The sequence below is a fragment of the Colius striatus genome, chromosome 1, assembly GCF_028858725.1.
Source record: "Colius striatus isolate bColStr4 chromosome 1, bColStr4.1.hap1, whole genome shotgun sequence".
Classification (NCBI taxonomy): Eukaryota; Metazoa; Chordata; class Aves; order Coliiformes; family Coliidae; genus Colius; species Colius striatus.
This window is the reverse complement of record NC_084759.1, coordinates 205,596,601-205,618,522: the sequence shown is the minus strand read 5'-3', so window position 1 is coordinate 205,618,522 and position 21,922 is coordinate 205,596,601. Positions and strand designations below refer to the sequence as shown.

At 47.1% G+C, this 21,922-nt stretch overlaps 1 protein-coding gene across 1 annotated transcript in view; it reads right to left on the bottom strand.

Moving 5' to 3' along the window:
• The window catches only part of EXOC4 (exocyst complex component 4), a 457,325-nt gene that overhangs the window by 113,445 nt on the left and 321,958 nt on the right, over positions 1-21,922 (bottom strand). Inside the window, exon 11 of the mRNA XM_062020282.1 lies at positions 15,395-15,614. Within this exon, the coding sequence (XP_061876266.1) occupies positions 15,395-15,614 (220 nt within the window). The remainder of the gene's footprint in view (positions 1-15,394; positions 15,615-21,922) is intronic.

The following is a 21,922-nucleotide window of genomic DNA, read 5'->3' as shown; positions in this document are numbered from 1 at the left end:
CATCCAAGAACATAAAAGAACTTGAGGCCACCTGACGCCTTCAAGAGCTGTTTGATTATTAAGAACAAAGCAAATCATGGGATCATTTGGGTTAGAAAAGATCTGTAAGATCAAGCCCAACCCCTCCCTTCACCCTCCCACAGCCCCCAACTAACCCCTGGCCCTCAGCACCTCACCCCAGGGCTTTGGGGTCCCTCCAGGGCTGGGCACTCCCCCAGCTCCCTGGGCAGCCTGGCACAGGGGCTGACACCCCTCTGAGGGAAACAGTTCTGCCTCAGCTCCAGCCTCAACCTCCCCTGGGGCAGCTCCAGCCCCTTTCCTCTGGGGCTGTCCCTTGTCATTCGGGAGCAAAGATGGCCGCCGCTTCTTGCCACAAGCTCCTGTCAGGGAGTGTCCAGAGCAAGGAGGTCCCTCCTCAGCCTCCTTCTCTCAGGGCTGAACATCCTCAGTACAACAACCCCTTGTCCTGTTGCTCATGGCTGGGGAGCAGAGCCCGACCCCCAGCTCCCTGCAGGAGTCAGGGAGTGGCAGAGAGTGCTGCTGGCTCCCCTCAGCCCTGGGCCTGCTGCCACCCCACTGCTGAGCCCAGCCAGGCTGCCACTGGCCTTCTTGCCCCCCTGGGCACGCTGCTGCCTCCTGTTCAGCCCCTGGCACCAACCCCTTGGAGCCCTTGAAGCTGCTGGAGTCCAATCATTGACCTCACCCTGCCACAGCCAGCACTGACCCACAGCCCTCAGCACCTCACCCCAGGGCTTTGGGATCCCTCCAGGGCTGGGCACTGCCCCAGCTCCCTGGGCAGCCTGGCACAGGGCTGACACCCCTCTGAGGGAAACAGTTCTGCCTCAGCTCCAGCCTCAACCTCCCCTGGGGCAGCTCCAGCCCCTTTCCTCTTGTCCTGTTGCTTGTCATTAGGGACCAGAGATGGCTGCTGCTTCTTGCCACAAGCTCCTGTCAGGGAGCTGCCCAGAGCAAGAAGGTCTCTCCTCAGCCTCCTTCTCTCAAGGCTCAACACCTTCAACACAACAACCTCTTGTCCTGGGGAGCAGAGCCCAACCCCAGCTCCCTGCAGCCTCCTGTCAGAGTGTCAGAGAGTGCTCCTGGCTCCCCTCAGCCTCCTCTGCTCCAGGCTCAACACCCCCATTCCCTCAGCCTCTCCTCACAGCACTTGTGCTCCAGCCCCTTCCCCAGCTCTGTGCCCGGCTCTGGCCACGCTGCAGCCCCTCAGTGTCCCTGTGGCAGTGAGTGAGGGGCCCAGCACTGAACACAGCCCTGGAGCTGCAGCCTCCCCAGGGCCCAGCACAGGGAGACAATCAATCACTTCCCAAAGTCACAAAAGAGCAAGTGCGAGGGAATAAAGCCAGAAGGAAAACCTGAAGCCTGTCATGAAACACTTTTTCACAGCTCCCAGAGAGATGCTCCCCCTTCATTATTTCATTACATCCATTCCAACACTTGCTAACCTATTAGAAGGGAAACATTTAAAATCATTTTCCTCATCAGGAGGGAAAACAACCTCTCTCATTACCTAAATATATATCAGTGCCAAATGATACAGCCTGGAAATGCACTTTGAAAGAAAAAAGCCAAGCTGATACCCATGTAGAAACACTGAAAGAGGAGTTTGGGCAAACAGCCCAGGGGAAAGGTACATTGCACAGCAGTAAGGTTGGCTCAAACCAGCCCACCATGGAATATCTGGAGAAGGAGATCTCAAGGGGGTTCAAACTCTCTTGTCTACTGCAATATGTACTTTACACACTCCAATACTTTCTTTTTGGAGGGCTTTGTGATGCCATAGATCTGGCATCATTGTCTGAGCCCTGCCCAAAATCTCCTTTCTGAGTCTCAAGGCACAAACCAAATGATCAGTGTTGGCTGCTGTCTTTAACATGGGGATGGGAAAAAGAGCATTCAATGGAGAAGCAAGGGCAAAAGAGCCATCTTGCAGAGGCAGCTTTGTTTCAACAAGGTCTCTACAATGAGAATACCTGTAAAGGAGTTGGAGCACTAACTTAGCTGCAGACTAGGCAGGGATTTTGCTTTCTTGGCTTCATTAGGGCCATTTCTTTGTTTTAAAGGTTATAAAACCACGTCAGGTTAAGACCAATGTTCACCAAAACAAGAGTGAAAGCGCTGTGTTCTTTTCAAGCTTTCAATTGTTTAATGTTCAAAAGCTTTTATTCCCATTATATGGAAAATGGAGTTTGTTTGTGAAGCTCACATCCTTCCAGACACCTCAATGTACCTGCCTGAGCAGATCAACTCCTGGGTTAAACTTTCTGTATTAGCTCACTGTCAAATCAACAGTGTGACTCGAAACATCTTTCTCTCCTTTCTGAAACTTCAACCAGCTCTTTGGATTTCCAGTGCTCTGGTGCTGGTGAATTAAGATTAGCAGGAGGACTTGTTCCCCCTCTCTTGACTTGATGGAAAGCAGCTTTTCTGGCCACTCCTCAGCCCAGCTGTGAAATGCAATGCCAAATGTAATTAGGAGATGCTCAGCCCGTATTATCAGTTGGAGGCTGCGAGTCAGAACCTTCCAAAAGCCTTTATACCCACACAGGCAATTCATTTCAATTAAACAAGATTCTGTTGGCTTGACAAACCAGGCAAGTGTTGCCAAATTGTTTTTAAGAACCTAAAAGGCCAAGTAAGCCCTGACAGCCTCCAGCTATTTGTTGGTTTACACTCAACAGAGGGTAGATCCTGCTTCCCCGATTCCATTTGTCATTGATGCTCCTATAGTCATTGAGGTTCCTATTTTCAGAGCATTGGCTGCTTAATCTTAATCTCTTCTCTCTTTGCCTCTTTTTTTCTGACTGCAGTCTCTGCTTTGTGGTGTGGTGTTTGCTGCAAGGCCAGTTCCTTGTTCCCTACCGTGGTTATTGGCAGATGGTTCTTCAGAAGGGCTAAAAAGCATCATCATGGACAGAAGCATTTGGTGTTGTTCTGAGCAGAGACATTGCTTAAATGCAGCGTGGTCCACTGATGGTCCTAGATGATCTGATCTAGATGGATCTGCTTCTGCAGGGGGGTTGGACTGGATGATCTCTAAAGGTCCCTTCCAACCCCTACCATTCTATGACTCTATGACTCGAAGAAGCCCTTTCATTAACTCTTTGGGGAGCTCACCCAACACCCACATCTCTGTAAAAGCAACAAAATCCACCTGTCTTTCTAAAGCATGTGGCTACATCCCAAGTGTTACTATTTGCTTTGCTGCTCTTCCTAGAAAACTAGATGGTGTCTTGGCTGCTCCTACAAGCATTCCTGCAGGCTGTGATTTGCTTTACAGACCAGAAAACAAGCCCACCTCGTACACAAATGCATCAAGAAGAGCTATGAATCAAATAAAAATCCTCTAATACCAAGCAATTTTCAGATGAATTAATCTGAATGCCAAAACATTTGTTTTTAACCCAGCAGGAGTCTCAAGGCACAATCCAAATGATCAGTGTTGGCTGCTGTCTTTAACATTGGGATGGGAAAAAGAGCATTCAATGGAGAAGCAAGAGCAAAAGAGCCATCTTGCAGAGGCAGCTTTGTTTCAACAAGGTCTCTACAATGAGAATACCTGTGCCAATCTGGCAATGAATGTTTCTTCCAAATCAATGTCCCTACAAGCCTGCAAGGGCAGGTGTTATACCACAGCACCATACTCCCCACTGGGACCTGACACTGTTCCCTGATGGTTTGCAGAGTGTGCTCTCTCACATCAGCAGCAATGCAAACAGCAAACCCAAAGTGTTTCTATTTAGAGGATGGGAAATACTTCAACTCTAGGAAGATCAAAACACACAGAGTTATGTTTTCAGCTCTATGATTTCACTAGTACCCGGGTAAGAGCTCCACCACACCAGCCTGTGTACATAAGGTTGTGTAACCATGTCCTGGGCTGCATCAAATGAAGCGTGGCCAGCAGGTCAGGTGGGATTCTCTGCTCTTGTGAAACCCCCTGCAGTGCTGTGCCACCTCTGGGACCCTCAAAGTGAGAAGGATGTGGAGCTGTTGGAGATAGTCCAGAGGAGGCCACAGAGATGATCTGAGGGCTGGAGCCCCTCTGCTGTGGAGCCAGGCTGAGAGAGTTGGGGGTGTTAAGCCTAGAGAAGGCTCCAGGGAGAGCTTAGAGCAGCCTCCAGTCCCTAAAGGGGCACAGGAAAGCTGGAGAGGGACTTCGTGCAAGGGGCTGGAGCGACAGGACAAAGGGTGATGGCTCCAAACTGGAAGAGGGGAGATCTAGGTTAGGTATAAGGAAGAAATTCTTCATTGTGAGGGTGCTGAGGCCCTGGCACAGGCTGCCCAGAGAGGCTGTGACAGCCCTGGCAGTGCCCAAGGGCAGGTTGGATGGGGCTGGGAGCAGCCTGGGCTGCTGGAAGGTGTCCCTGCTGCAACAAAGCAGGAATCAAATAGGAAATGTCATGTTAACATCAGAAGGGTGTTCACCCTGTCATCAACCCGTCCTCAAAACACCTTCTGACACCATCCTTAAAGGGAAAACCACACAGTTAAGCAGAAAGGTCTCAGTGCCCTCAGCTAGAAGTGCCTGCGAGCTCCCTTGGTGATATCAATGTTTGGTTTCCTTCATTTTCAAGCCTGTTGTTTCTTTTAATTGTAAGTGACTCAAGAGGTTATTGAGGCTGATGCTGTTCATGCAAACAGGAGTCTGATGCAGCTGAATGACCATATCTTTTGCTGTCCTTCAATGGTTTAAAATGACTGACTACAGCCATTATTTAGAGCTAATGGGATAGATCTCATCTCCCTCACACTGGAGGAAACCCAGTGTAACTCCATAGACTTCAAGGTCAGCTGAGATCAGAATCTAGGGTACCACCTTCACAAATTCAATCCTTTTCAATTCTCTCATCTTTACCTTTTCCAGCAGCTCTAATCAGCACCTAATTAATTAAACCAGAACACAGCCTGGGGCAGGGCTCTCCTGTAGAGTCCTATCATTTCATTCTATCTTCCCTTTGTGTAGCAGAGTTTACACAAAGTCCCCCAATATTTTAATTAAAGAGCCCATCCCAACAGTTTAAATTCCCCAGAGAGTCCCAGAATGTCCAGAACAGGATCTGCAGGACCTGGAACTACCCAACACCTTTATGGTGCTGTTGCAGGGGTGATGCAAAGGAAAACCTTTGCTTTGTGTGCAGGAATGAAACTATCATTTGACTTAAAAATGGAAAGGGTCTATTCACAGAGCAGTATCAAGAGGGGAAACTTTTAATTGAATGCCTTTTCTCTGTTATTTCAGATGTAATTTAGAGTGCTATTTAACACTTTAAACTGCTAGCAAAGTTTATACACTCCAGCAAGAGCCTTTCTCTCTGCAAGTGGAGGGGAGGAGGGAAAACCCATCCTGCCAAGAAAGGGAAAACTGATCACAGCATCTCTGCATCTGGTTTTTTTCATTCAATTGTGCTGTTGACAAGTCCTTTCCTTCAAATTCCCAGCTACTTCTCTGCAGTCCTCTGGCTGAATGCTGCTTGTCAGGGAGGGGCAGTCCCTGACAGATCAAAAAAAACCAAGAGAAGAGCTTCTTTCCCTTCCCTTCTAACAATGGATTAATCTCTCTTTTGTTCTCTATGAGAAGTAGGTGTCATATTTCAAAATGCACTTTTAAAACAGGTATAATTAAACCTCTGCAAAAGGAAGGAGGGAGAGAAATTAGCAGCAAAAGTAGTAATAAAGGCATTTTAGAGGCTGTGTGAGCTGGAAGGTGCTTCATCCCTCCCTCTTGCCACACAGCTACAATTACACTCCACAGTGGGGGGAAAGAGGGGAAAAAAACCAACCTAATTATAAAAATGAACTTTTCTTCAAAAAAGAGCATGTTGTAAAAGGATGATTCCTTTGAACATCCCAGCACTTCAAAAGGAGGATGAATTAGTGCTGACAACTCAATAAGCCATCAATTATTGGAAATGTGATGGCTCTTCTCATCCAGCACTTCTGATTAGGAAAACATTTCAAAAAAGTGGAAATTAGAGTTAAATTAAATGGGACCAGGCTTCAAATACAAGGGGGGAAAAAACAGAAGTGCCTTTCAGTGAGCCTGGCAAAAACACAGGGAGGTTTCTTCTCTTGAAGCCATCTACAAAGCGTGTTGCAGATTGTGTTACAGGCTGGGTTTGGGATTCATGAAGCAAATCAAGCATGGGGAAGGGAAAAGATGTCTGCACTGTTGTGACAGAGAGACACAACCTCCAGCTAATGGATGCAGGGAGAGTCATAGAATCACAGAATGGTAGGGGTTGGAAGGGACCTTTAGAGATCATCCAGTCCAACCCCCCTGCAGAAGCAGGGTCACCAAACAGAAGACCCAACCAAGATCCCAAACTCTACTGCTGCTGTGTTTTGGGAAAGCAAGTAATGAAACTTGCCAAGTGAAAAGATAGTTATGAAAGAAATTCCTGGAGGGCTGATGGGGATGGAGTGGTACAGATGTGCTTTATATGAAGCTCATCAGACTCTGCCTTTGCAGGTGGTTGCTAAGAGCCTCCTGGGTACTGCAGCTATGGTCATCCATCACAGAAACAACCCTAGTGAAGTCAAATGGTTTAAAACAGCAGAAACACCTAGGAAATAATGGCAAAGAGAGGAAGAAGGAAAGTTGGGTGAAGTGTTGCTTCTGTGGGTGCTGCATCTGAGGCTTCACATCTACTTTTTGGAAGCATCCTTGTGTTAATGAGAAGGCCAGCACTGCCTCTGCACTCCAGGGATGTGCTCCCCTGCTTAAAGATGTTGCAAATGAATAATGGGCAGCTTGAGCTTTAAACAAACAGGAGGGTGGCCAAGCTAAATGGCTTCTCCCCTGGACACAAAGATAACAGGGGCTGTTTCTGACACCAGCCACGTGGGCTCAGCCATGGGAGGCAAAATGAGGATCTATGAGTGCAATACTGCTGCTGAAGGAGCCTGTCTGTGCTGTTTTGCCAATTAAAATAATCAATCCAGGCCTGTGACTGAGGCTAGGGCAGATCCATGTGGTTTGTGCTCAACTTCTGGGAAATAAAACCAAACCACAACAGTTTTGAAAGGATTCAAAAACTTAGAACAACTTACAGGGAAGCTGCAGTGGTTTCACTTGATGAATTGCCACACAGCTGTATAGCTCAGAGTGCAAATACCATGACAGCAAAGGACTTTTAAAAGGGTTAATCCTGCAGGATATGGATGCTCCTCTGCATCTCAGGGATGTCAGGAGGAGCTGATGTGCTCTGCATCCCAGAGGCATTCCCACCACCACGCTGGTGCATCTCCCACGGGTCCTGATGTGGAACATCATCACACACTCCTGTTGACTTCTAACCAAGTCAGAAATTGTTGCATGCAGGATGATTGCAGGAACTTAGAATAAAATCCCATCAAAAAGAATGGGAAAGCCAATGATAGGACAAAGGACAATGGGAATAAGCTGCAACAGAAGAGCTTCCAAAGAAACACAAGGAAGAATTTGTTCCCTGTTGAGGTGAGGGAGCCCTGGCAGGGGCTGCCCAGATGGGCTGTGGAGTCTCCTTCTCTGGAGCCATCCCAACCCCAGCTGGATGAGTTCCTGTGTGCCCTGCTCTAGGTGGTGCTGCTCTGGCATGGGGGTTGCACTGGATGAGCTTTCCAGGTCCCTTCCAGCCCCTGAGCTTCTGGGGTTCTGTGAAAGGCTGACGCAGGCTGTACATGTAGCTTCTCCCATCGCCCTAAACCCTCATGTTAATCCAGGAACAAAAGAAAAGGTATAAAAAGCCCTATGAGCTCAACAGATGCTGCATCTATGGAGACAGGATTAATCCAGAAGCTGTAAAGGGAATTGCAATGGCACAGACAGGACCTGCTAGTCAGATGTCAGTCTTCAAGGCCAGGAAGATGGTGACAGCTATTTATTTATCTCTTTTTCCTTTTTTACCCCCACAGGCCATTTCCAGTGTGCAACAACTGGAGTGTGTTTCTCTTCCCACTTCAGCTTGAGTCTCACTTACATGACCAATGACCAGAAAAAACAGAGAGAGACAGCAAATTCACAGAGGCAAAGTCAACCAAACTTCTCTTCATACCCATTCTATCTCCCAGGGTGGCCTTGGGGGGCTTAATGCCCCTTCTGCTCCCTCAGAGCAGCTGATCCCTGTGGATTCATGTTGCCCATGTAGCTATCCCCCTCCCCTTTGACTACCTGCTGCTCTTCCCATGCAGGCCATAAACTCAGGATGCCTTTGACAGCCAGTGAAGTCAAACAGGTCTCGAAAAAAGGCAGCTCTTAGAAGCTGGGATTGACAGAGTGCTGATGCAGTTCAGTCCCTGTCAGCAGACGTGTCAGAAACCATTACTGCTCTCCAGCTTGTCCACCAAAAAACCTCCTGCTGCAGAAAGATCAAAAGCGACAGCAGACAGTCTGTACCCTCCAACCCACCCTGAAAACACCAGGTTTGACCCCCTTCCAAGCCAGGTTTCTCAGCACCACGAGCTCAGGAGGCTGTGCTGAGCAACCTGAAGCTACTGCTTCCCAAGGCCGTTCAGAGCAATAGCCGTTGCTTTTGCTCAAACCAGGAGTTTCAGGATGGAAACAGAACTTTCCTGGCTCAGATCATCTTCTGAAGTAACCCAGCAGGCACAACCCTGAGCAAGCAGAGCTAATGACATGAATTCAACCTGAAGTATTAGGAGTGGTGTTGGCTGACGTACTACAAAGACACAGATTGAGAGCTGAAGCTGTGTTAGAAGGACAGTCTCTGAACAGTGACTTTTACCAATTAAATCAAATTCTACTTCAGATCTACTCATCAAAGGCATGATGTAATTGCTAAGAGATACAAGACTGGGTGATCTCTTTTATTAACTGGTCTGTTTTGCCTATACATCTTCTTATCACACTCAGTGATACAAACCCTCCACAGATGCTTTCAACCCTAGTACTGTCAGGGCTGTTGTGGCTAGACTGACCCTAAGAAGGTGTATCTTTATTAACACCAGGATAATTTAAACCAGAGATCAACCATAACAAGATTCAACCACAAGTAGAAGTGTTAAAGTCATAATATGGCCATCTGATTGTTTACTCTGCTTTGCACCTAACGTGCCTTAGAGAGGTGCAAGAGCTGCTGCACTGTGTGCAGGCTTCACATTTCCACTGCTACAAATAATGCACAGCTTAAATCAAGACTCCTGGGTCATGGAATCATAGAATGGTGGGGTTGGAAGGGACCTTTAGAGCTAATCGAGTCCAACCCCCCTGCAGAAGCAGCTCCCACCTAGATCAGGTCACACAGGAACGTGTCCAGGCGGGTCTTGAAGCCCTCCAAGGAAGGAGCCTCCACACCCTCCCTGGGTCCTTCCATATATCATACATGTGACATAATAAGAAAGAGCAGCCAGAAATTGTGGCTAGGAAAAAATATTTCCATCAGGAGAGAAGTACAGAACAGTTGTTCAGAAGTTCTCCACTCCTGGAGGTTTTCAAGACTCGGTGAGACTGATCTGATCAGGTGTTGGTCCAACTTTGTTCTGGGCCAGAGCTTTAGGCAGATGAGACCAACTTCCAGAGGTCCCTTCCAACTAACATCATTACAATGCTGGGTATGTAAATATTCAAAGAATGGTTATTAAAGACCTGACAATAATAGTAACTCATCATTTATGAAGTTAAAATCCAATCTGGGCTGGTGTGGACCAAAACTTGCACTCATGTGACAGATATTTGTTGAGGTGAACAAAAATAGTGGTCTCAGGTAGGACCATGATCAAAGACATTTTGCACCCAACTCTCACTGCTTTTAACCAAGACTGTTGAGCCTCAGGTCAGAAGAGACAGGGAATATTAAAGTTGCCCCAGGGGAGGTTTAGATTGGAGCTAAGGCAGTTTCCCTGAGAGGGGTGCCAGGCTGCCCAGGGAGCTGTGGGAGTGCCCAGCCCTGGAGGGATCCCAAAGCCCTGGGGCTGAGGTGCTGAGGGCTGTGGGTCAGTGGTGGCTGTGGCAAGGTGAGGACTTGATGATCTTACAGGACTTGTCCAACCAAAAGAACTCTATTCTATGAGTCAAATCTGTGGGATGGTTTGTGAGACATGACTTTGCTTTTCCAGATCCAGAGAGGAAGAGAATAACTCTGCCTGCGAGGCACGCTGCTTCAATATGTCCAAATGCAACTTAAAGATGTTTTTCCTACCTAGGTTTTACTGAATGTGCAAGTTAAACTTGAATGCTTAAAATAAATTGAAGCACTACCATAACAGTTTGCCTAAAGCTAGCAATTGCTTTTATATAACTTAGAGCTCAACGATCAGCCTCAGTGGAGAACTTACACATGACTTACATGGGAGCCTTGTAAAAGCTTCCACAAAAGGCAATAACCACACTAAATGTTCCCCCCCAGAGCAAAAATTATCTAAAGAAATACTGAAAGCAATAGGGAGATTCAGACTCCTATGGTGAGATAATTCTGTGTCTCATTTCAAAGTGAAGAAGAAGATTCAGGCAGAAAGTCAGCCACGGGTCTTCATCTCTTGACATATTGGCTATGCAATGACAACAGATACACCCCCCAAGAGATGAAAACAGCTGCCAAGCGCTTCATAACTGCTTTAGACATTGTGTCTTCACAGGAAAACAAAAAAGGGAATACAAGGACCAGAATCACAGGTGCTGCCTCAAAAGTCACACTTGTCCTTGAATAGCAAGGACTCAATTGATCAGCGTTGCCTTGCTCTTTAATGGATTTTGATTGTTGGAAGCCAGTCTGCAAAGACAACTGGTTTGTTTACACTAATAAATAACAATACCCACTTGCTATCATAGCATGCACCCATCATTACTGGGGAGCAACTGAAATGCCACTCACTGTGACCATTCTTCTTCCCTAATCACCAGTAATTTGACCAAAGGTGATGTCTCCTCGGAAAGTCACAAGCCAATGGCTTCATGCATGTGAGAAATAGCATGGGTGAGGGGGTAATTAGCTCCAGCAAGTCGTTATCCTGCACACAGCTGCAGGCTCTGGCTTTTTAAGGAGTATTTTTGCTGGGTTTTCAGCTGCTGGAGCCCATCATCTACACAGTATTGCTGTAAGGAATGGTCACACCGGTGCTTTAAAGGCAAAATCCCACTCTGCTGCTAGAGAGTGGAAAGACTGAAGCACCAGGCACTTTTTCTGTTGGATGGAGAGACAGGGCAGGACATTTTTAAGGCCAGTATTAGCAGTGACCACCTAGCTGGAAAGATTTATCACCTCGACACAAACCATACAGGAACAGGCTATAAGAAGCTGTCGAGCTGCTTGTAGCCTATAATTTAGTATTGATTTAAACAATTACAGCATGAAGTTTAATGCAGAATAACGTTAAGACAAATTAAGTTTCACACTTATCCAGTCAGCCTTAAAAGGGATTTGCAGTGTTTTACATTATAAGGACAAGAAACAAGACAAATGTGATATTAATAAAGGGCAGCTCCAATTTGGGGTTTTATAGAAGCATAATCTTTAGAGAAATGGATGATTCATCTGTGAGGACAAGACAGCCCAGGATGCTAGAAAAGCTCTTATCTATAAGCTAATTCAGTTCAAACATGTGCTGATAGTTATCAAAAAGCAGCTATTATCAGCCCATGCAGAGGGAACCGATAAACTCCCCAGTTGTGTTCAAATCACAGAGCCAGCTCCTGCCACAGAAGCTTCAGAAAGATCTTCAGGATAGAAAGGAGTGGGATGGTTGAACCTTGAACCCCTCCATGAATGACATAAGACAGGAAAAAAACCCAGTGAGACAGTGCTGGGAGAGAAAGGTGCAAAGCTCCTTCACGCTACACACTGTATTGCCATCGTACCCATGGAGTGAGGAGGGCAAAGATTTCAGGCTTCAGCACTGCCAATGCAGAAATAGCCTTTCTCTTTTTTTCCCCTCCCCTCTTTTAATGTAAAATCAATACAATTATTTTAGGGAGCTATTTGGATGACTTGGTTCAAAGAGGCAGCAATTTCTCTTCTCTTTCACAAAATGACCCTTCTGTAATGTCGGGAACAAGCAGACCTTCTGACCAGGGACATTTTGACCAAGAATAATGCCAGTTTCAAATGATTTCCATCCATCATGAGAAACAAATTACAGGAACTGGACAAGAAAATTCCCAGCCCTTCTGACTCTTCAACCCCAAAGGAACTTTGAGAAAATGTATTGATATTACAGGACACATTTCCGTGGCTACAAATGAAGCCACAAGCCACAGGAACATGTTGTCAAATTGAGAATGCAAACCAAGTCTGCAGGGTTAACAACCCTCTTGGTCCTGCCCCAAAGCTTATGTGTTAATATTACCATAAATGATGGTAATAGAATATAGCTACTTAGTTCCAGATCACTCAGACTTCAAAGAGCATCCTCAGTGGGCTCCTCAGACTATGAGCAAGTAGGACTTTGGGGGCAGCAGCTCCCCATGAGCAGCAGCCTGGGCTGGGGGGCAAGAAGCCAATGGCATGCTGGGGGCATCCAGCAGAGTGTGGGCAGCAGGGGGAGGGAGGTTGTGCTGCCCCTGTGCCCTGCCCCATGTGCTGAGGCCTCATGTGCAGGGCTGTGGCCAGTGCTGTGCTGCCCAGCTGCAGAGAGCCAGGGAAGTGCTGCAGAGAGGCCAGTGCAGGGCTGCTGAGATGCTGAGGGGCTGCAAGATGTGTGTGAGGAGGAAAGGCTGCAGCCCTGGGGCTGCTCAGCCTGGGCAACAGAAGCCTGAGCTCAGGGGGATCTCAGTAACACCTCCAAGCACTTAAAGGGTCCTTAAAGATCCTTAAGGGTCAGGAGTTGGCACTTTGTTTTGCAGGCCAAGGGGTAAGGGGCACAGGCTGGCACACAGGCAGTGCCCCTGGCCCAGGAGGAGCAAGTCCTTTGGTGCTGAGGGGAGGGAGCCCTGGCCCAGGCTGCCCAGGGAGGGTGTGGAGGCTCCTTCTCAGGAGGTTTCCAAGCCCAGCTGGACACGTTCCTGTGCCCCTGAGCCAGGGGCAGCTGCTGGAGCAGGAGGTTGTTCTGGATGACCTCTAAAGGTCCCTTCCAACCCCCACCATTTCAGCATTCCATGAACTTTGCTTTCTATCACAACTCATAGTTTTAATCTCCAGATGCTTTTCCTGCCCTGAAATCTACTTTTTTTCAATATTGTTCTCAACATTAAGTCTTGAAGGCTTCTACCTATGTGTCAGATTTGGCACATTTCTTTTTTCCCAGGCACTGGGAAATTACCAGCATTGGAGATAACTACAAAATGAGGATGCAATTTGTCCCCTCTTCCCCAGCACAGCCCTTCTCTACTGTGCTCCTGCCACCACTACTCAGCCATTCGAATTCTTGACCTACAAACCCCCTTCTGCTCTCATTAAAGCTGTTTTCAATACTCTGCTCATTTCATGACTGTTCCTGCTGCATTTTTACCATTACATCTTACACCTAACTGGCACTACTTTCTAAGTACCAAGGGAAACTAAACAGACAGCTGCCATCAAACCCATCTTCAGCTCATGCCAGGATTCAACATGAGATCATAGAATGCCAGGGGTTGGAAGGGACCTTTAGAGCTCATCCAGTCCAACCCCACTGCAGAAGCAGGTTCACCTAGATCAGGTCCCACAGGAATGTGTCCAGATGGGTCTTGGAGACCTCCAAGGAAGGAGACTGAGATATTCAGACATAACCTGCTCTACAGGCAATGCTCTGTTCTCAGCTTACATAGTGCATGCTCAGTAAACACTGAAGCTGAAATAACTTCTCTGTTGGTAATTATTTATCACGAGTTGCATTCTTCCACTTCTCAGTTTTGATAGATGAGTTACTGAGAAGGAAAGTAAAGCTCTGCATTGGGAAGAAAGTAGTCCAGAGATGCTGAGCTGCTCCAAAACAGCATTTTAACTCGTGAACATTTTCTAAAGCATGAAAAGAGACTTTTTCTGCCTTCCTTCTAAGGAGGCTGTGCTCCTGTAAAGACTCCTGAGGATTCTCTGCTTGAATCTAATTTTGCCTTGCCTCTGAAAGAACCATCCTGTACTTGTGGCACTCAGACAGCACCATTAATATCTGCAAAAATCCTAGCAATTTCCCCTAAAAAAATAACAATAATGAGAATTATTACTGTTATTAGGTATCATGATAATATACACATGTTTTACAGCTATAAAGGGTCCAGATAAACCTTGGGAGATGTGTGCTGCTTCCTTAGAACATTGCCAAGATTATTCCTCCCCGAGGAGATGATTTCACAGATAAGAAGGAATCATTTAAAAGGATTAAAAGAGTTTGACCCAAATCACAGCAAGGGCCATGCAACACATAATTCAGAATTTTTGGGCAGGCTTCCACAGTGTCCTGTTACTTGTTTGGTAGTTGGGATGAGAATTGTGTTTGTTGCTCTTATCACTACTCCACATTAGAGCCGAAAAAAAGCTGTTTCATAAGAGACTTCTCACACAAATACTCCAAATTCAAAGCCAAATCTCTCAGATCTCTCTTATCTGGCTGAGGAAGCAATACAGCTGCCTCACTGCAGCAGTATCACATCAGTCACAAACATGATGCACTTGGGAGGCAGCAGACATCATCTTAGCTCCTCCTGGCAGTTTGGCACGTTGATTCGGTCTGAGGACGTGGCCCTGGGACTTCCAAGTGTTCCCAGAACTTCTAGGGGAGACTCACATTATAGACATTCTTGAAAATCACCAGAAAGTTGGTAACAATTTGTTGTGATGGCTACAAGGTGCTTTAACAAATGGCACGTGCCTGGCAAAGATTGCTGTTAGCTTGATATATTTAGCAAGAGAGGTACAATCACTTGCAGGAGCAAAAGGTAAGAGCACTTAAATGATGTACATCTACCCACCTGTGTACAGAGACTGGAAAAGGAAAGACTGTGCTCACAGTGACACTGGAATAGATTGCAGTCATAGGCTCAATGTTGAGACAAAGAGAATAGTTTGGGTTGGATTGAGTTCCAACCCCCTGCCACAGGCTGAGACACCTTCCACTAGACCAAGTTGCTCCAAGCTGGATCCAACCTGCCCTTGGACACTTCCAGGGATGGGGCAGCAAAAAGGTCTCTGTGCAACCTGTGCCAAGGCCTTACCACCCTCACAGGGAAGAACTTCTTCTCAATATCAAATCTAAAGCCATCCTCTATCAGATTAAAACCATTAAACCTCATCCTGTCACTACACTCCCTGACAGAGTCTTTCTCCATCTTTCCTGTCCCCTTTAAGTACTAGAAGGTCTCCTGAGAGCCTTCTCTCCTGATACTGGAGATGCTCCAGCATGCTGATCATCTTTGTGGTCTCCTCTGGAGCCACTCCTGCAGGTCCATGTCATTCCTCATTAGAAATGCAGCCAGGCCATGGCTAGACATGGACAGTAATGGGATGTACTGGCAGTCCACAGCTCCTACCTGCAGAAGAGGCCGCTGCACACCGAGGATCTTCATGGTATCTGCATTAGCCAGTATTTTCAGGGGATCAGATGCCTTTGTGACGCCTTCAATCTCTTTATTGATCTCAGCCAAGACCTGATTGAGGAAGATGTTCTTGATGTACATGGTGAGGAACTCGCGGAGTGGACACTGTTTGCTTGGGCCAAGCTCCATGGCATGCTCTATCTCCTGGATGAATCTGGAAAACAGAAGAGGAAGAATGCAATGTAGTTAAACTGTGTAGTTACTCTGGGTTAAACAGCATTTAGATCCAAGCCTCAACATGTTAGAGTAAATTTAGGTTGTAGAAGACCTTTAAGATCATTGAGTCCAATAGTACTGCCATAGGCACCCATGGCACCCTCAGCCACACGGCTGTGGAATCCCTCTAGGGATGGGGACTCCTCCACTTCCCTGGGCAGCCTGTGCAAGGGCTGGATAATCCTTTTGGAAAGGAAATTGTCCCTCATCTCCGACCTAAACCTCCCCTGGCACAAGTTGAGGCAGTTTCCTCTTGGCCTGTTGCTTGTGACTTGGGAGCCCAAACCTCTCATCCCTTGGCCACAACCTCCTGTGAGGGAGTGTCAGAGAGTGCTGCTGTCTCCCCTCAGCCTCCTCTTCTTCAGCCTCAACACTCCCATTCCCTCAGCTCCTCACAGCATTGTGCTCCAGCCCTGTGCCCAGCTCTGTGCCCGGCTCTGGACACACTCATTAGCATTGCCTTTGCCATTCCTACATCTCAAAGCCAAGCACCTGCAGTGTGGGAACGACTATAGACTGTGCTGACAAGAGGCATGACGAGCAGAAAAGGCCTATAAGGAGTCTTTCAAAAAAACCTAAAACCATTAAAGGCCAACAGCTGGTGAGACAAAGACTCAACAGCTGGAGAACAGCCAAAATGGGGAATTGGTACAAGTCCACAACACGAGTATGACTTGTGTTTATCTGACCAAAAATCACTGCCTGCTCTATTTGAGACATTGGAAGGATGTATTTTAAAAAATAACCCCCTGCTAAAAAGATTTTAGGATGTTAGAAATCCCTGTGCAAAGGCAAACTCTCTTCTGGGTCTGGTCACTTGATTCCCTATCTCTAAATTGAACATCAGTACATTCCAGCTCAGACTCTAGAGATATCACTGACAAAGCAATGCATTATTCTGATAATAAACTGACCATGAGCCAGCAACGTGCCCTCGTGGGCAAGAAGCCCATGGCAGCCTGGGGGCAGCAAGCAGAGTGTGGGCAGCAGGTCAAGGGAGCTTGTGCTGCCCCTCTGCTCTGCCCTGCTGAGGCCTCATCTGGAGTCCTGTGGCCAGTTCTGGGCTCCTCAGCTCAAGAGGGACAGGGAACTGCTGGAGAGAGGCCAGTGCAGGGCCACCAAGATGCTCAGGGGACTGGAGCATCTTCCTGCTGAGGAAAGGCTGTGGGACCTGGGGCTGTTTAGTCTGGAGGAGACTGAGGGGGGAGCTCATGAATAGTGACAAATATCTCACTGGTGGGTGTCAGGAGGTTGGGGCAGCACTTTTTTCTATGGTATCCAGCAACAGGACAAGGGGTGATGGGATGAAGCTGGAACACAAACAGTTCCATTGAAACACAAGAACAAACTGTGTCAGTGTTGGAGTGAGGGAGCCCTGGCCCAGGCTGCCCAGGGAGGGTGTGGAGGCTCCTTCCTTGGAGGGCTTCAAGCCCCACCTGGACACGTTCCTGTGTGACCTGATCTAGGTGGGAGCTGCTTCTGCAGGGGGTTGGACTGGATGATCTCTAAAGGTCCCTTCCAACCCTACCATTCTATGATTCTATGATATCACACTGCATTATGTATGTCTGTACCGTGCTATGTTTTTATAACATGTTATTGTTTCATCCAAGGATCCCATTCCTGTCTCCATGGAATGGCACGCTGATGCTGAGAATATATTAATAAGAAATGTTTGCCATCTCCTCCTGCAAAATACCTTCACATCTCAGTGATGCCATCTGTTCAACACATAGGAGTTTCTTCTAGAAATTACCTCGTCATTTCTTTAACTTCTATTGCAGGCAATACAATTAGTCTTGCTTTCAAATGTGTGTGTACCAAAATTATCAGGCTTTGAGTACTAGGAGTCATAATGCATAGAGACACGCTCTCACAAAGGGGAGAAACAAGAATGATGTTTACACAGCCTTCTTTGTCAATGCACACAAGTGCCTTGCAATAGTTTCTATTTTAAACCCACTCCTGGATAGGCTGGGATTGTTTTCATCTCTGTTTTACACAGCTGAAGCAGCTGTTGAACCTTGCATCTCCCAATATCTGTGGCAACATCCTCTGCTCCCTGAAAGCCACCTCTTCTTCTTTTTTAGCATGAGGTTTCCAACAGTTCCAGCCTGGTTAGCAGTCATTAGAGATCCCTTAGCACTAACCACCTTCCCAAACATTTCAATGAGGTCTGCTTAGCTGTCTGGCATTTTCTACCTCCACTTTCAGCACCCCACAGGAGGCAGCTTGCCTTAAAGGACCGACTGAGGAGCTCAGAAGCATGATTTCTTTCAAATCTGAACAAATTTGCTCCCTGAAGCCTCTGTGGTGTTGATTCCATCAGTCAAGAGTGACATATTTGGGCTGAGCTTCTGTGGGGGGACCCATTCACAGTGAAGTTTGAAGAATGCCTCTCCAAAGAGAGATGCTGCACGGAGACAAGTGCAAGGGATGGCAGCTTTATTCCCTGGCTTTCACAGGTCGATAATGTGAATCAGCTTTATCAAACAGGGGAACAGTGGAGTCATTGGGAAGAGAGCAGAGAGATCGCCACCGAGCTTATCTCTGAAATAACAGACCTGATGTCACCAGCTTCGACTGACAACCACTGATGCCCTTGAGGGAACGTTGTCAAGGTTGATGGGACCTAACTTTAACTTAGCCTACCTTTTCATGTCTGCCAATACATTTGCCACCCTTTCTCATTAATAGGCTTATTTACACAACACTTTTGATGCACAAGGCTCACAGGTGAATGTGGATTATACCCTTATACCTCTTTCAGATGGGACAGGAGAGGCACAGCAGCTTGAATTTGAAACGAGCAACTTTCAGTAATGGAAAGGCAACAACTTTTAAGCACCTTTAAAAAGCAGCACATGCTCAGAAATGGCTAAACCAACATAAAGAGACAAGAACTTTTAGAGGGAGAGCAGCCACGTACAAACTAGCAGCAGAGGTCAGGTATGCTAACCTACAGCAACTGCTTATCCCACAATAGCTTGATGGTGGTTCTAAGTGTTTCCTATTCCAGGACTGAATTGCTTGTGTGAGGCCACAGGAAAGGTCAGTGCTAGCAAAAGGTGTAATCAAGAATTTCTGTTTCTTGGTACCTGGCATTAATCAACATTTCAGATCTCTCCTAAAGACCTGAGCCTTAATCTCCAGCAAACTTGACTTTGATTAGAGAAGCAAATCCTCATGGTTGACATGTTCTAACAGGCTATAATCTCCTGGCATAGACAAGACAATAGTGGTTCACTTAATACTGGTAAGAATCAAAACCATATCCCTCTTTTCCTTGATAGGAACCATAAAGCAATCACAGATTATGAGAGAGCTGGTAGATAGCACTGACTCAGCAAGAGGGGATTTGATGAGTCCTCAGCAACACTTGTGATAAAGAACAAATGGTCAAGAGCTTAGGAAAGCAGATTTAAGCTCGATATCAGGAGAAAGGTATTAAGACTGCAGCTGTGTGTGGCATGGAAGACTAGAGGATATGGATGAGAGACCTTGAGTTGCAATGTTCAAGGAGAGCTTGATTGAATGATAATGGGAATGGAACATAATTTTGTGTTCAGTTTTGAATGTATTTTATCAAAAGATCTCCACAGGAAAGGACATGGAAGCAGAGAAGTACAAAGAAATACGTAGTATGGATGTCAGAGCAAGGAACAGCCCTCAGAGTTCATAAATGTGACACAAGCACATTAGCACTTAGTACAGCCTAAAAGAAGGACAACTGAGATTCCATTTGCTATTGTCTGCTACATGTTTTACTAAGTCAGGATGTGTCCCAGATCTGCTGTGCAAATGGAGCACCAGAGACAGCTCCTGTGCAGCTCCAAATGCAGCACTGGGGAGGCCGCAGCTCCAGCGCTGTGCTCAGTGCTGGGCCCCTCACTCACTGCCACAGGGACACTGAGGGGCTGCAGCGTGGCCAGAGCCGGGCACAGAGCTGGGGAAGGGGCTGGAGCACAAGTGCTGTGAGGAGGGGCTGAGGGAATGGGGGTGTTGAGCCTGGAGCAGAGGAGGCTGAGGGCAGCCAGGAGCACTCTCTGACACTCCCTGGCAGGAGGCTGCAGGGAGCTGGGGGTTGGGCTCTGCTCCCCAGGACAAGAGGTTGTTGTGTTGAGGGTGTTGAGCCTTGAGAGGAGGAGGCTGAGGAGAGACCTTCTTGCTCTGGGCAACTCCCTGACAGGAGCTTGTGGCAAGAAGCAGCAGCCATCTTTGCTCCCTAATGACAAGGGACAGCCCAAGAGGAAAGGGGCTGGAGCTGTCCCAGGGGAGGTTGAGGCTGGAGCTGAGGCAGAACTGTTTCCCTCAGAGGGGTGTCAGCCCTGTGCCAGGCTGCCCAGGGAGCTGGGGGAGTGCCCAGCCCTGGACCTTTGAAAAGACTCATGGAAGAGGTGCAGAGGGCCATGGGTTAGTGGTGGGCTCAGCAGTGAGGTGAGGGGTTGGGCTTGATCTGAGAGGTCTTTTCCAACCAAAATAACGTGAAGATTCTATGAACCTTCAACCCACAGCACACACAACCAGGGTGCTCAAGTAAGTATCACAAGGCTCCAGATACAGACGTAAGATAGAACCCAAGAAAGGTTCCAGCATGTTCTATTACACCAGTGATGCACCCTACACATTCTGCAATGGAAGGAGTCTTCAGAATGCCATTAAGAACAGATGAATCTCATGGAATACATTAATTTTACGTATTTCTTAAGACAATTAAGAATGTAAAGTCAAACACTGAAAAATTTGGAATAGGAGGGACTGGAGTTGCTGGTGTCACCTTTGTTGGGTTGGAAGGGACCTGGAGAGCTCACTCAGTGCAACCCCCTTCCAGAGCAGCACCACCTAGAGCAGGGCACACAGGGACTCATCCAGCTGGGGTTGGGATGGCTCCAGAGAAGGAGACTCCACAGCCCATCTGGGCAGCCCCTGCCAGGGCTCCCTCACCTCAACAGGGAACAACTTTGGCCTTGTGTTGCTTTGGAACCTCTTCTGTTGCAGCTTGTCCCCATTGCCCCTTGTCCTGTCATTGGCCATCCCTGAGCACAGCCTGGCTCCAGCCTCCTCACACCCACCCTTGATGGGTTTGGAACGTGACTGAGCTCAGCCCTCAGGCTCCTCTTCTCCAAGCTGCAGAGCCCCAGCTCCCTCAGCCTTTCAGCACAAGGCAGATGCTCCACTCCCTTCAGCATCTTGCTGGCCCTGTGCTCAACTCTCTCCAGCAGCTCCTGTCCTTCTGCAACTGAGGGCCCAGAACTGGACACAATATCCCAGATGTGGTCTCATAAGGGCAAAGCAGAGGGGGACGAGAATCTCTCTCCACCTCCTGCCCACACCCCTGGTCCTGGTTAGCCACAGGCAGAATTGTGCCCATCAGCAAGCTCAGCTGCTACAAACTGGAAACCTATTTTGAGAGAGTGAGCTCTGCACTTCTTCAAAGGTGTATAACTAAACCACATGTTGGTGTATTTTCAGAGGAGTGGCAAAAGACACACTCTTATGCACAGTTCTTACTGAGAACTGTGGTGATGCAAATTCTCAGCCAGAGACAAGGCAAGGAGAATTTGCCAACATGTTTTTCTTCTCATTCTCAGAGAGAACAAGTATTTTAGACACATTTTTCTATACCCAGTTGGCAATCAAAGACCAGTCAGGTGACAAATGTTGCACTTAGAGAAATGGTCTAGTGGTTGATAGGACTGGGACAGAGGCTGGATTCAATGAGCTTAAAGGTGTCTTCCAGCTGAAACCATTCTATGACAAGCAACCAAACATGAAGTTTTTGAACTGGGAAGTATTGGGTGGCATTGAGGACCCAACAGATACTCTCTTTTTCTTCTGCTGGGCAGACACACACACATACATTTGCAGTAACACACTGTGCTGTTTATTTAAATATCAAATAGTGCTGGTTAACTCATTCAAACATAATTCAGTCTTTACAAAGGAAAGCATCTAAAAATAGATATATTCTAAGAGTACTTTCCAAAACCATTCCTGTATTATTCATCCAAGCTATCCAAGTATCTATTATGATGTCAAAAAAAGCTATTAGACCTGTGGCTATCTCAGAGATCAATGTTTGTGTCTCTGAGTGAAGCAGAGTACATGATAAGAAATCACATCTTTGGTGACACTCATATAAAGTACATAAAGGTGGAGAAAACTTTTTTGGCACTTGAATAAAGCTGGAGCATGAGAGATTTCTGATCTGGAGAGAATTCTTCAAACTGGTTTTGGATGTACCTG